General features: G+C 27.8%; 1 protein-coding gene across 3 annotated transcripts in view; it reads left to right on the plus strand.

The window, feature by feature from the left end:
* Sec16 (endoplasmic reticulum export factor secretory 16) overlaps nucleotides 1–16,100 on the plus strand; it is a 99,310-nt gene extending 83,210 nt beyond the window's left edge. For 2 of the 3 annotated variants that reach the window (XM_085811850.1, XM_085811851.1), the window contains 8 exons: nucleotides 1,532–2,677; nucleotides 4,688–4,873; nucleotides 5,047–5,136; nucleotides 5,302–5,404; nucleotides 11,151–11,246; nucleotides 11,584–11,715; nucleotides 14,178–14,251; nucleotides 15,148–16,100. In XM_085811850.1, the coding sequence (XP_085667976.1) occupies nucleotides 1,532–2,677; nucleotides 4,688–4,873; nucleotides 5,047–5,136; nucleotides 5,302–5,404; nucleotides 11,151–11,246; nucleotides 11,584–11,715; nucleotides 14,178–14,251; nucleotides 15,148–15,273 (1,953 nt within the window). In that variant the 3' untranslated portion in view covers nucleotides 15,274–16,100. The remainder of the gene's footprint in view (nucleotides 1–1,531; nucleotides 2,678–4,687; nucleotides 4,874–5,046; nucleotides 5,137–5,301; nucleotides 5,405–11,150; nucleotides 11,247–11,583; nucleotides 11,716–14,177; nucleotides 14,252–15,147) is intronic. The other variant, XM_085811852.1, reaches the window with a different exon arrangement.
* Nucleotides 16,101–16,382: the final 282 nt, after the last annotated feature.

Genomic DNA, 16,382 nt, shown 5'->3' on the forward strand with positions numbered 1-16,382 from the left:
TTTGATATATTTTAATATTAATATGTGGTTCTTTTTTATGATGACATATTTCTGTGTATCATAGCTCTTTTGTACTGTCTTAAAAGATATGTTTATTTGAAAGTTTTTCATCTCAGTTGTGAGTATCCCTGCCATTGCCAATTTGCATGTAAAAAAATAAATAAATAAAATAAAATAAAAGCGTTATAAAGCTTTTGTAATGGTTGTGGTAAACAAGAATGTTCACGAAATCCAGTATTTTTGATGAATGATGTCAAAACAGTTATTATTATCTGATATAGTTCAGTGGTGCTTCACCGGATTTGAGGAATCTTATCTCTAAAATATCAAATTTTATTGCATATTAAATCAGCATCTGATGAAGCTGCAAATCAAAATTAGATAAACTAAGTGGGATGAAAGTTTTTATGCTCTCTGGTGGTTTCAGAGTAGCTAGGCAAATGCAGAGTAATTAATTTGAATGTAGCAAAGCATTATTTGCTGATCTGGTAATAAATGGAATGTGATTTGAAGCTATTAAAAATATCGGATGCTAATCAGAAAATCTTTTGAGCAGTGATCCATCTTTTTTTTGGGGGGAAGGAGGCTTCTTCGGGTCTTTTCTTCATAAGTTAGCTTTTTCTTTCATTTCACTGGCATTTGGTTACAGTTATTTTATTTAGCATATTTAGGTTAAATAAGTTATTAGTAGAATTAAAAAGTTTTCAATGACTAGAAAACATCTATTAAGTAGAGCAAACAGTAAAAATAATGATTCATATTAATTTATGAAAGAAATGGACATGTCAAAATTGGAATGCTTTTTGTGGCAACTTGCAAGAGAAGAAAAAAAAAAATCAAAATAACAAAGATTATTTAAGAAGCTGATATAATTTAATTCATGATTTGAATATTAATCTTTTAAAATTCTAAAGTCACCAGACAATTTATATTTTATTTTCACTTCCATTTTACCATATGAGATGGAATTTTTCATTATGGATGTATTGTTTGTTCAGTTTTAAAAATTGTCTTCATAGTTTGATTTCTTTCATGCTCATCTGGTAGATTAACTTCAGCTGCCATAAATGGCAGTGAATTTTTTTATGCTGTTGAAACCTGTATCTGTTTCTTTCATGAATTAATATGATTTTTCTTTTCAGCTGTTTGTCTGTTTTTTTACTTAATGGACCTTTTTGAATCATTTTAATCACTTTTAACGGTTGAAGAATATTTTTCAGACTGTTTATTATTTCAGACCGTTATTATTGATTTCAGACTTATTGCAGAATTTTATTTTCAACTCATTAATGAATAGAAGATTTTAGTAAATTTTAGATATAGAGAAAGACTTTTGGATCATCTTATATTTCATTACAGTACTCATATTCCCATTGCTACATCCTCATATAGAGCCTGCAACCTCTTTCACTTCCTTCTGGCACAGCTTTTAAAACTTACCCTTGCTATAACTTAAATGCTATGCCATGCCAACCATTTCGTTTTGTTTATCTTATTGCATATCTATCCTCTGTGTTCTTGTGCTGCTCAGGAATGGAGCTCCGTCCACTCCCTTCCCTCTGTTTCACTCTCTGATGTGGGTACCTGCTACCAGTGCTCAAAATCTGATCTCGAGATGCTGGTGCAAAAAGAAGAGACTGAGAGCGACATTGCCTTGTGTTCTTCAGCACACAGCACTCCACTCCACAATTATTTGCTTTCCAAAGGAGATTCGGATGATCGGCAGATGCTCATGACGCAGTCTGAGCAGATAGATGTTCGCATCCTAAATTCGTGTTTGAAATCAGCACGATCTCATAACTCTAAGCACAAAAAATGCATTAAATTTGATGCCAGTGTCTCAGGACATCAGGGTAGAATACAACGTTCAGGAATTCGGCGTCGAAAATTTAGCCGAAAGAAAAATGAGCCAACCCATAATAGTGATAGTAGTCCTGAGGGAAGTCCCAGTAAAAATAAGAGCAAAAATCATAAATTGTCGCTTCTGGCTTCTTTAGGTATTTTGCGTTCTCAGGATGGTAGTACAAAACTTAATAAGAGGAAGCGGAAAGCAAAATTGAAAAATGAAACGATAGAAAAATTGTTACAAAGCAAAAAAACGTACGTTATTGATGAACCTTGTGACACTGATGAAAGTCAGTGGATTCAGAAAGAAAAAACTATTGATGAATCTGTGCAAGAGACAAAGAAAATAATTAGTATTCTAAAAAAATTATCCGAGGAAGAGAAGAAGAATTCTGAATTAAGTCAGCTCATGGCAAATGAATTTAATAAGAAACCACCATTAATATTTGGTGGGACATATCCTATTGATGAACCTTTTGAATCATCAAGAGAAAAGTCTTCAGAATTAAAAATTACCACTGGTGATTTGAGCCATCCCAAAGATAATTTGGATTCAGTGAAAACAAGCAAAAAATATAAACGTTTTTCACAGTCTTCCTATTGTACTCGGAATAAATGCAACAGTGTTTATGAAAATACTGTACAAAACCTAGAAAGAGCAAAAAGCATTGATAAAGAGATTTCAAATAGAATGTCACCTCTGAAAATGTTTAAAAAAATGCATTCATCAGGTAAAAAACTTTTGCAATCTAAAGAAGATATTAGAAATGCCGCTAGGTCTACAACTACATCATCCAGTAGCTATACTAGTAAATCTGAAATGCTAACAACTGTAAGTATTTTAACTTTATTATTGCTTCTCTTTATTTTGCATCAGTGTAAAACTGAATATGGATATTTCTTAGGAATTTGCTTAATAGTTGTTTCATGAACAAAGTGCTTTCATTTTGTTTGATGCATTTTTTTATAAAAAGGTTTTTAGAAAAGAACGAAATCCTTTTGAATTTCGTTTCAGTTTTATCAATATGTATTTTAATAATGAATTAAATAATATCAATTATTATCCCTTATTAATAATAAAACATTTTAGCAATAAAAACTTGCAGTGGAAAAAACAATTTTTTTCTCATTGATATGAAATTTTAATTTATGGAATATGTCGCTTTTTTAAATGAAAATGTGTAAGTTATTCCATCTGTTGTAAGTTTCACAGCTGCTGTTAATGAAGTTATGAAAAGCAAATTAATTAAGAGCTAATAAGCATTCTCTTGCCAAGAATAATAAAATTATGACCATTAGTCACTATGAGGGCATCATATGCCATGTAGAATTTAATCATATGTGTATGAACTTCGTCATATGTCATTTAGAACTTCATGAAATATTAAAAATTATTGTTAAAATGATAAGAGGTGTCAATTGCATTGGTTGAGTTCAAGTGTGAAATTAAGTAAAGGAGCAGTAAAAATTTTCATTATCTAATAAATCTTTAATATTGCATCTGAATCTGCATTCTCTTAGACTTCATTGTAAATTAAATTTTTCCTAATAAAGAAGAGGCAATGAATTTATAATTTATTTATGATATTTGTTATATGTTTAAAAGAAAATTTCAGTTTAAGTGCGGGGGAAAAAAAATTTGTAGCAATCGAGCCAAATTTTCCGGTAATGCTGAATAACAAGTGAACTTTTTTAGGTATATTTATTAGCATTTTAAAAGCGCATGTGTTGGCTAAATTATAAAATTAAAAGGAAAAAAAAAAACAGTTTTTTAAGCATATAAGAGGAATGAGCCTCTTATAAGCATGCATCTTCTCTAGAAATATTTGAAATATTTTGTGTTTTAAAAAAATATCTGTATATTTTAAACAAAATTAATTCAAATGGAATAATTTACATCATAAATTTAAAATTAAAAAGAAAAAAGGGAAATTTAAGCCTATAAGAGGAATGTAAGAATATAAGAGGAAAGAGCCTATTATGTGCAAGTATCTTCTCTAGAATTATTTGAAATATTTTCTGTTTTGAAAAAGTAGAAAATATTTCAAATTCATGTTTCAAAAGGCTGTTCATTTTCCTATGGCTTTGGGTAAAATATTTTGTTAAAATGAGTCTTATTAAAGTTGTTTTCAAGAAATCCAGGAAACCTGAAATTTCTTAAAAGTTTCTTTGCTAAATCAGTGTTATTCATATTTTTGATATTTTTTCAATTGAAAATGGGATGCCGTTTGTGAATTTAAAAAAGTTTTGTGTTCTGATTCCTTTATTTATAATTCTATTTCTAATTTTACATGTTTAAAACTTTGTATCATTTTTCCTGTATTGTTATTTAATCGTATATCATAATTGAAGAATAAATCTGTTTCATATGCTGATTAAATGTATTTTCTATATAAATTGTTGCTATTAATTATCAGTTTCATTTTGCTTGTTTTGAGTAAATTTCTTTTAAGTTTTGCTAGACATTTCAATATTTTGTTAAATTCATGCTTTGAAATGTTTAAGTTTCTTTTTTTTTTTTTTTTTTTTTTTTTATTTTTTTTTTTATTTTAGCAAATGTTTTACTCAACTTATAAATGATAGTCTTAATAATTGACATCAAATTAAGAATAATTATATGTTTTATGGAAATAGCTGAATCATTTTTCCAAACGATCACTGTGTAAAATTTCATAGCATTGTTTGAAACTGAATCGTGGAATTTTGTCAAATGATGGTTTTCCACAGATATAGTGATTTTTTTTTTGGGGGGGGAGGGGAGTACTTGCTTTCTGTTTTTGTTATCAAATTTTTTGTGTGACATATCTTTATTTTGCAGTAATGACTTTTTTTTTTTTTTTAGATGATGGAAAATAAGCAATCAAGTTATGAGGCAGTGAACAGTTATAACAGTAGTTCAACACCCAGAGAAAGAAGGGACAGTGCCATGAGTACAGCCAGTCGGTACAGTTCTGGTAGTTTATCTGTCTCTAATAAAAATAGGGAGAGTCAGAAACCAGAACCAAAGAAAGAAAAACCAAGTAACCAGGTAATTAATTTACTCAATGATCAGAATCACTTAAATTCTGTTTTGTAACATAAAACATATGAAAAATAAACATAATGGGTAATCAGTATGATTAACTTTTTTTGATTTATTATGTAAGTACTAATTTAAATTCTTGTTTATTAAATATATTAAAAGATAAAATGTGTTTTTAGGCAGGAAAAACTTGGTTAGGGGGCATATTTAGTCGCCTTTTACCAAAAGCTCCCAATCAGATGATATTGCCTGATGATAAAAACCCTACAGTAAGAATAACTTTTTTTCCTGTAAAATAATAATAATAATAATAAGTAGTTTGAATACACTGAATTGGAAAAAAAAAAAAAGGGGGGATAGTGTTTGTCATATTATTATTTTATTATATTAGAGTTTTTATTCATAGTTAATGATATGCTTATATTGTTATTTAGATTGTGTGGGATGATGTGAAGAACTGCTGGGTTAATAAAGATAGTAATGATGATGATGAATGTAACACTCCTGTGGCACCACCCACAGATATGGAATTATCAAGTAAGCATAACTGGTTATAATAATTTTTTTTCTACTGTATTTTGTCTTCTAATGCAATAAAAATTAGTCCTGTTATGAAGTATTAGAAATAAACTATTTGAGCTTTCTATAGCTGTAGAAATTACTTTCGAATGTGTTATAAAAATATTTTATCTATTTTAATAGTGGGAAATTACTGAATTGTAAAAATTTAAAAGGTGGCCTATGTGTGCAATTAAGTGAAAAATACAATAATTATATTCCTAATTTTTTAAACTTAAATTAGAACCTTTTTTGACTGGCAAAATTATCATGTGCAAAGGCAAATTTTTAGTGTTGCATATCACAGTCAGAAGCCTCCCAAGGCAATAATTGATTTTTAAAAAATAAGAAATAATACTCATTTCTTAAGATGAAAACCCCCTCCCCCCAAACAAGTGAGGTAGGTCTCTTAGTTCATAAATCTACCACTGTGCACATACATGCTGATTATTAAAAAAGTGACTAAAATATTAATTTTCTTAAATATTAATTCTAGACTTGCACTGTAATAGCAAAATTTAAATAAGATATTTTAAATAATATAGATAACCATTTTTAAATCAAATAGAGATTTTTATAATCTAGGAGTTTCATAGATGGGTGTAAATGACTCTGTTGCAGTTTTTTCCCCCTTATATAAATAAAATGAAGAAATTTTATGAACAAAGAGTTCCAACACAAGGTCTAAGCAGATGCCATAAATATAAAATATACTTTATATGATTCCTTATAAAGCAAAACATCAAGTTAATAAAATATTCCAAATGCATTTTTCATAACTTTGTGTACAAACTTTGCAGAAATATATGTGATTGGTATTCCTAGCTCTTCAAATTCCATAACTATCTCACATTGCTTTATTCTATACAGAATCTGTATTTACTAAAGTGAGAAACTTTTGTTGTTGCTTTATAAATTTGTTTGCAGTGTTTGATTTGTGGTGAAAATATGCATTGAAAAATTATCAAGGTTAATGAATTCCGTTTGCGAGTATTTCTGTAAATTTAAAACACAATGTATATATTGCCATTTGAAATATTAGCTGTATGAAGGCCACATAAAAAGAAAAATTTCTTATTAATGAAACCTTCCCATTTATTCTGTTGAAATGGTTCTTATAAAGTTCTTAACTTGATTTTGAAAGACTATATAATCAAATATATATATCTGAAATCTGTATTAAATAAGTAAATAAATAAATAAAATCATCATCCACCTATACTGAACATTCAAAATCGAGTCACATTATTATCATTACATGTCCTACCATCTAAAACAGCAGTTTTCAACCAGTGGTACGCAAGAGAAAAATAAGTGGTACACATAGAAACAAAGTATTTTTAATTATTAAATTGAAAAAATTAAATATCCCAACATCCTGTGTAAGTATTTTCTGTAACACACATAAATTTGTTCAAGGGCAATAGCCACTCATAGACTTTAGCAAAATAATCCATTTGTATTTTCTTTACACAAAATTCTTTTAGCCATAGACATTACAAAATTTGTCATAAATGATGTTTGTTAAAGGAGTAATAAAAATGGATGTTTTATTTAATAGGAAATAAAAAATGAGTTCCTATAAACAGATTATAGTATCTCATTAATTCTTTTAGAGTTGATCTATGTCACCACTATTTCAAGCTTATATTGCTCTATTTTCAATTAGAATAATTTTTTATGTCGATTTACTCTCTCTAATAGCTGGTATTTTGTATTCTTGTTGCTTTATATTCCTTACTTTTCTGTGCGATTTGAGAATGTCGTTGATTTTTTTCAAGAACTTTTACTATACTGCACATTTAATTATAGGTGAAAAAAGAGGAAAACAAACCTAGATTTTCAAAATGGAAAAATGGCTAGGATTGACTAAGCAGAAAAGTGATGATTCACAGTTGATAGAGCCAGGAAAATGTACTAGCACTAAGAATATTGAGAAGAAAAGTTGTTTATAAAAAGTGTAATGAAAGTTATTTATCATTTGAGTTTTCTTGGAATGGAGATGAAATGGACCCTCAACCTCAATCTTTATTTGCGGTGAACTGTTATCCAATCAAAGTATGAAACCATTGTTTCTTAAAAGACATCTTGAATCTAAGCATGCCAATTTAAAGGAAAATCTGAAGAATATTTTAAGAGGAAATTATCAAGTAACAAAAGGTTTTGCTACTTCTAGTGAAAAAGCTTTTCAAGCTAGTTGCCTAGTAAGCTTAAAATTGCCAAGACTGAACAGGCTCTTGGAAAAAACCTTATATTACCAGCAGCTAAAGATATCATTTTTAAATTATTCAACGAAAAAGTGCCTAATAAGTTTAATAATATTCTGTTATCAATTGATACAGTAAGTTGATGAATTCATGAAATGGCAAATTCCATAAAAGAGGCACCTATTTAAAAAATATTCACATTGCAGTTGGATGAAAGTACTGATATGATATAACAAACTCGTTCAATTATTAGTTTACAAACATTTCAAAGAAGATAAACGAATTGCCGAAGAGTATTTATTGATGATAGAGCAACTGCAAATGAAATTTTCAAAGTAATTGACAGTTTTATGTCTGAGAATGATATTCCTTGGAATAAGTGCATTGCTGTATGCAGGATGGAGCTCTGGTTTTAACAGGAAAACATTCTGGTGTTATTTTTTAAATAGAGGAAGTCGCATCTGAAACTAAATTTACTCACTGCTCCATTCATTGTCAAGCTTTAGAAGCCAAAACAATCCCCGTTAACATGAAAATCGTTTTAAATCAAGGTGTAAAAATTATTAATGTTATTAAAAGCCAAACTTTAAGTTCAAGAACATTTACAATTTTATGCCAAGAGATGGGTAGTGAACATGAATTGCTTATGTCACATTCCGAAGTAAGTTTAAGAAAGGTGGTTATCCAGAGGCAAAGTTTTAAATCATCATTTTGAACTCAAAAATTCATTTTTTCCTCTGTGATTCAAAATTTGAATTCAAATGTTTTAATGAATTATGGTTGGCACATTTAGCTGATATTTATGGAAAGTTAAATGAATTAAATATAGGATTAAAAGGACTAAGTGTTAATTTTTTTACCATTAGAGATAAAATAAATAAATGCAATGATAAAAACCTCGAGCTAATAATAAAATAATTAGATAATATTTTAAGCTTTTTACCACTTGTATAAAGTTTTCTAACTGAAAATAATTTGAAAATAAAAGAAGGAATAGTATTTGAGATTAAAAATCATTGTGTTTCATTGATAAATAATTTTAACATGTATTTTTCCAAGGATTATTAAAAAGAAAATTGGATTAGAAATCCATTTTGTTCAAATATACCTAAAATTTTTATATCGTGGAGAAAAAGAAAAATTTATAGAAAAGTTCTGTGATCAAATTCTAATTAAAGATTTCAAAGATAACACACTTGTTAAATTTTGGCTGATCCGGGGGAAAAAAAAAAAAAAAAAAAAAAAAAAGATTTTAAAGATATTTCAAATAAAGCTATTAAATTGTTTATTGCCTTTTTTGCACAATCTGTTTTTGTGAACAAGGATTTCCTTCCAAGTTATATTTGAAAAATAAATACAGAACAAAATTAAAAGTGAATCCTAATTTATGGTTAATACTAAGTGAAATAAGACCAGACAAAAAGAAACTGTTCTCTCTTAAACAGGCTCAAATTTTAGAATTAAAGTATTATAACTTAAATTTTGATAATTAAAATTGTAACTAATTTTTAATCTAATATTTTTATGTGTGCATATTTAATACAAATAGGCAATAGGTTTTGCAAATGGCAAAATATATTTTTTTTTTTAATAATTCTATTGAGAAACTGTAAAATAATCATTGTAAAATGTAGTGGTACTTAAGGTTTTCAACTTTTGTTTAGATGGTGCGTGTTAGTCCAAAGGTTGAGAACCATTGATCTAGAATGTATGGATCTTGCAGCAATCATGCAAATAGTCATTGTGGGAGTGACTCAGTTAAGTTGGCAGAAGGTCATAGCAGGTATCTGTGACCATTCAGACTGCAATACACCACGAAGTTCCTTCTTGATTTCTTGTTGGAAAATTCAGCTGTCTTTTGTGTTGATGACATAGTTGCAAAGCTGTTTGTTTTAGTTAAAAGTTGTTGTTTTAGTTAAAAGTTGAATAAATTTGATGGCCAAGAGGGTATGTTAAAAATTTGTATTGTGCTGAAGTTTAATTGAAGATACTCACCATATTGCATAATATTATTCTAAAAATCTAGCACTCCAAGAATGCAAACACTGTGCATGATTATGCTTGATCTGTGAAAAATAACAAGTAACCATTTGCATAGTTATGAAAAAACCTATATCGTGAAGATATACATCAAGACAATAACACTACTTTTGCTATACTGCTTGCATTTTCCCAATCATATTGTGACTTCTACTGTCTGAGATTTTATTCTTAACATGCCATTGTTGTCTACTTTTTGGAGCAAAAAACATGATTAATTGGTTTTATTTATTTGATTATGATGAAGCACTCAGGGGCTATCTGCCTAAGAGTAGGGATGCCTTCATGGACATGGATGGATTCATTAAAGAATATCTGTTTTATCATTTATCTAGGGTCTAGCATTGCTCCTCCTATATAAATTTATATAATTTTTCATGATGCATAGTTTTCAATTTAAGGGTATCATTTAGAGTCTACTTTGGAGAGCATTTAAAAAATTTGATTGTAAAATAACGTGGGAGTGCTTTTACATTTGCTGCTTAGTTTGTTTGGTTAGTTGTTCTGCAGTGTCTCTCTTTGTTCATTATAAACTAACTGTAATTGACATTTACTTCTGGCTTATTAGCATGCGAGATTGCAAGTTGGTATCTTATTAAAACCCTGTTTTTTTTCAGGTTTAAACACCTTCAGCTCTGCATTAATGCTAGCATCTCTGCTATAGCAACCAGTAATCATGCCCCTCCCCCTTTTTTTATTCTGTTTGTTTACTTTTTAGGATACAGACTGATGCCAACTTTATGAATGCTAAAGTGTAACATTTATGATTATAGTATATGACTATGCTTTGCTTGATTCATTGCAAAAATATGATGTGTGTTGCGGGTTACGATCATGATAATGTAATTCACCACAGAATCTAAACTTGTTTGCTTTTTGGAAGGGAAAATGCATCAATAATTTCTAAAACATAATTGTTAACTGAAATTGCACAATATTTAGTGTTTTATTTGCATGAAAAGAAATTTTCAGAGAGTATTTGTCTTTTTTTAAATAAATAAAAGAGATTGATAAAAATTTTATTTTTATGGTCGTAAATTAAAATTTGCATAGATTTTAGAAATCATTTATGCTATTTCACAGACTGTGCTTCATTACAAAATACAAAACAAGATTTCTGAATTATTGAAATTAATACATTTTTATTATCTTTCTAATTTTGATTCAGAATCATTTAATATTTTTGTGAAAGGTTTTACAAAACTGCCTGTAAATATTTTGACTTTACCATATAATTATATAAGATTTGAATTGTTATTTATATGATTCTGCATACTTAAAAAAATGAGAAACTTTTATCATTCTGTTTGAAACATCATGACATTCTTAATGTTCCTGCAATGTTATACTAAATTAGTAGCCTGAAATTATGCAATATATTGTAATCACTGAGATATATATTTAAAGTTTATTCAGTATTAATTTTCTGAATAATCATGTAATTTTCTGTCATTCATGCTTTTCTGGTTTTCTCCTAGGAACTAAGCCTTCTGAGAAAACATATACTACTACTCCTGGTAATTCAATGTCTGGTCCTCCAACTGTAAATAAATTCCAAAGACCAAAAACTAGAGGTTTGCATTTGCTATATTTTTCTATGTATTTATGATTAAAAAATTATCTTTTTAGCAAAAGTATAATATTGGTAATAAATTTGTCACTATATCAACATAACTGAACTAGGCATGACATTTAAATTAACATGTTTGCTGCATGATATTTTGTCATAAAGAAAAATATTAGTTTAGTGTGCTTTCTATTTTTTAATGTAACATTTTTAGTATTTATTTTTTCCAGTTATCTCAAGTTGTTGAAATAGTGTTTGTTAATTTGGACTGCATTATTAATTTTCTTGGTCATACTGAAGCTTTTTTTTTATATTACTTTAATTATATTCTCAAAATTTTTCAGTAATGAGACAAAACTATGTGGATATCTTGAATTCAAGTGGCTCTACAGTGAAGACTAGTGTGGCCCCAGAAGCTCTTTTTCCCACTGCTTATGACCATACTACTTCTCCAAAAATGTTTATTCCCCAGTCAGGTATTTAAAGTTCAATATATAAATATGTGCCTTTTTATAAAAAGCTTTGTATTATTGCTTTAAAATTTTTTATGATAATGCAGAATTGTTAATTGATGTCTTTTAATCATCGTTACTAGTCTTAGTGATTCCGTGTGAATGTAAAACATTGATTACTTATTGAAGTTACATTAGCATCAAAATTAACAAGTGTGAGACAGAATGTGATAATTAAAATCTGCAATAATATCTTAAAAATATATTATTTTTAATAAAGTTTTTTGGCTAAAAGGTATAAAATGCATGGATTCTTTTAGAACAATCTTAGAATTGGTTAGAAATTGATTTTTCATTTACGAGTAAAAACTAATTAAAAAACACACTCTGATAAGTGTATGTATTATTTTCCAGTAATTTTCAGGATTCCTTTGAACTTATTTTATTGTAGAATAGTTATTAATTAGTAATGATAAAAAAGTAGCAGTATGTTATGATAAAACTGCCTAAAAGAAGCGCACTTGTTTTTGCCTTTCTTCAAGTTTAAATGTATTAGCTCATATTTGCTGTTATTTATTAAGCATAATAGTATGGCTATAATCCATCCCTGGTCATGTTTACAGTAATTTAACTAAGTAAGGGAAAATAATGCACTTTTGCCAATTCGCAATACTCTGTGTTGCTTGCTATATAACCTAGATGTATATAAAATTGTGGAGCCTGTCTTAGTTATTTTCAGATTCTTTTTGGTAAAAATATCTTGTTAAGATACTAAAATTCCTAAAATCAGTTGGCATAGTTTATAATTCATGCTTTTTATCTGTGAGAATGTTAAATTTCTGTTTTGCCTTTGGAGAGAACAGCTTGTTTTGTATTGTAAAATTCTTAAAGATATTTACATACTTCTCACTAAAATAGTGCTGTTAGCCAAATTATATCATCCAGAAGTTACCTAAATTTTATTAATGATATCAAAATTAGTCTAGAATTTTAATCTTTTAAAATCTTTAAATTAGGTAGCAAAAACATATCAAGAGTATCAAAAATATATATTAGAGTAACGAATCATCTTTAGTTTGAACTGAATCTTATCACCATCAGATCATATTGAACTGTTTTATAATATTATGAAGATTAATAATCTATCGAAGAATAATTTTGCTTTTTTTAAACCTATTCTCTTTATGGCATTTTCCAACAAATCTTGTTTTTACTGTTTAAAAGCATCTTATATGTTTGTGATGATGGAATTATAAATGCACCCATTAAAATTTCTTGTTGAATAACTTTTGTTTTCATTTTGCCTTGGATATTTTGTAAAAAATTGATTTAAGAAACTGTAGAGTAAAAGTTTCATAATTAGATGGAATGCATTCTGTAGAAAAAAGTAGTTATTATAATAATTTTTTCACTCCACCTACCTTTATTCTGCTTCTTTATAAGCAAAGCTTGGTGAGAAATAAGGTAAAGTTAATCATCATATGTGAATTCATTGTAGCTTCTTTTGTTATAAACTTTGCTGTATGTATTTTGTTTGATGTCACATGTTAAAAAAAAAAAATACGAATTTTGCAATTTTTTCTAAGGGCATTAAAAACTATGTTGATCTGGTGTTTTCTTGCTAAATCTGAATTTTATTCCCCTGTACTTTGGGAGACTTTTCTGTTATTGTTTGAATTTGTCCTTTATAGTAGATAAAAAAACTGAGTTCTTTACCTTTTAGGATCTGAATTCCTTTATCTTCAAGTTTTTCAGATTATCAGCATTTGGGTGATTTTTAAGACCACTTTTTGTGAAAAAACTTGGTTCGATGGTTTTCATATTTCATGACATTTTTAAACAGTGTACAATTATATTATGTTATTATAAAAATAGCAATAATATATTTTCTATGAAAATAACATTAAAATGAAACTTTATTTCTGTTTGCCATGTTTGAAAGAATATTTACTTTTCATTTTGGTACATTTTAAATACCTGATTCTGGAATTTAAACAACATGACAAATGTTATAAAACAGAGTTTCTGAATTGTATTGTAACAAAAATTTAAAAAGGAGGGGGGGGGAAAAAGCTTCTCGAAATATGTTGTTGTTGTCATCTTAAAATTAACTTTATTTATCTAATTTTCCATTTTTTATGATAAGTATTTTTTCTTCTATAATTCCTGTTAATGTTCATATATGTATATTTCTTTAAAAAAAATCACTTTACACATTTTCTTTTTCTGTATTTTTCCCAAAAATCTTCTGACTTTTATTCTAATGAAGTTGGCAGGTGTGGTATCAGTATTTTCCCAGTTGTTAAAATTCTGTTGATAAATTGTCAAAATTTTGAGTTACTTACAACTTTTGGATTTAAATAAATAATTTTTCTCATGATGATTTTGATTATAAACTTTCTGTTTGTCGTTCTTAAATGTATGTTTGTTTGTTTTTATACTTAGAATTACAAATGTTTACTGCTTGATTTTTATTGTTATTGCAGTGCCATCAGTTGCTGAAGCTTCTACAGATTTTGAAAGTCAAGAATCATTTAATACCTCACAGTTAGACACAGAAGTAAGTTATAAACATGTGGCATAAGTATGTTGTGGAGTATTTTTTATTAACTTCCCTATCCTTCTTTTTTTTTTTTTTTTTTTTTTTTCCCTCCATTTGAAAGAGATAAGGCACCAGGACTGATATAAAATTGTATATGACTTTACAAAATATACATCTTAGTAGTTTTGTATTTTTAAATCACATCAATTAATTTTGTTGTGTTAGTAGGTTGTATCAGGAAGGAAAGAGGAAAAAAATTGTCTTTGTTCAAGATTTAGTTTGTGATTGAACTTAGATAGAGGAAATACAAAAGTGAATCAAAGTATAAAAAATGTCATGTAATCCATTTTAATGTAAATTGTACAGAAATATATGCAGACACACATATACATTGTGTGTAGTAATTTATAAATTGCTGAAGATAGATACTGCAATGTAGATACATAATGAAAAATGAAAAGTCAAATTGACACATGCAGCCACAAATAACTTGGCGCAATAAGTGCAACTACTGCAGAAATCTCATAATCTTGATATCATTGTAATGAGAAGAGAAGCAGTGACAGAGCATCTAAGTAGCAAGAAATACAACACAATTATGCCTTCCATTTAGTCATACATCTCAGTTATTTCATGTGATATATTTATTATAAAAAAGTAAAACTTTGACTTCAAATGAATTTTTAATATCTTGAAGCTGTATAAAACTAAATGTATCTAGTTGTAAAGAATTATACTCTTTTATTAGGAGCTTTTAATATTTTTAATGTATTAATTATAAAATATAATAAAAATAAATTGTAGCTTTAATAAAATGGAAGAATATTGATATATTTTATCATTACAGTAATACAAACAAATATTTTTAAAAATGATTTAAAATCAGTATTTCTTCTGTTTGATATTTTTTGTAGGAAAAGTCTCAACCGCATACTGCCCCTCTAATGTTCGACCCTGCAGAATTTGATTCAAGAAGTTCAAGCATGGGAAGCCAGAAACACATGCTAGGACGTAACAGTCGCAGAACGTATCCTACATGAGAAAAGAACTTTATACTGAGATAGTCTAAGAAAGAATGAAATTCAGTCCTCGTATCTGACATCTCAATAAATTTGTGATAGTTTACAAAAATTATAGGAATTTAATTATATTAAATTTTATTTTTTAAATAAGTGTATGTACATACATATATATATATTTATGCAAATGTCCTAAGTTAAGGAGTTCCGCCGTGTGCTGTTGCTATTTTTCAAAAATTCGTTAATTTTTTGGATATCAGATGTTGCTGGAAAAATTTCAGTTTGATTGGAAGGCCATTTATTCCTTGAAATAAAAAAACGAGTGCCTTTTTTAAAATGTCAAATTTTTCTATTGTTAATTTTTTAAATTTTGGTACTATTAGCTTTTAAAATATCAATCAAAATTCACAAATCTTTTAATAATGTTGCTATCAAATAGTTTTGAAATGTTAGGAAGTATTATATTTTGTGTAATCAATCAGAACTCCTTAACTGCTCTGCACCAAATATTGGTGTGTGGGGGGAGGAAATATTCATTGAAATGTTTTAGCATTTATTTTCCTTGTTTGGAATGTTTATTCTGAATTATTAAGTGTGAATGAAATTATTTTCTAGAACAATGAATAATTGAATGTAGTTTTGGATTTTATTTTGGTTCATATTATTTATCTTAACCATGCATTGTACAGTGTAGATGTTATCTTTTTTCATTCCGAAATTGTACATGCATTTTGTTTTGCATGTGCTGTATGTAAAAAATATTAGTCTTTAATGTTTAGGTCCATGTGGTATGTACAGGTGGTGAATGGAGAGAGAGAGATAATAAAAGAAAAATATTTCATACTTTTTAGATGTGTATTACTTTGAGCAAGTAAAAATAAACAATGAAAGAGAAATTCTGTAACTTATATATGGTATCATAAAGTCCATGCATTATTTTGTCACAGATATAAAGTAACATACAACAACAACAGAAACTGAATGTAAACTAAAACACATATATACAGATTTGTGCATCTGGATATTAAAAATTAAATTATACATTATAGATTATAAAAATATAGATTTTACAGTTCCTAATAAACAGCAGAGTAATTTCATTATTTATATATCCCACGCAGGTGAAAATA

The sequence above is a fragment of the Stegodyphus dumicola genome, chromosome 2 (assembly GCF_044657685.1).
Source record: "Stegodyphus dumicola isolate Sdum_Otavi_A_Nest chromosome 2, ASM4465768v1".
Lineage (NCBI taxonomy): Eukaryota > Metazoa > Arthropoda > Arachnida > Araneae > Eresidae > Stegodyphus > Stegodyphus dumicola.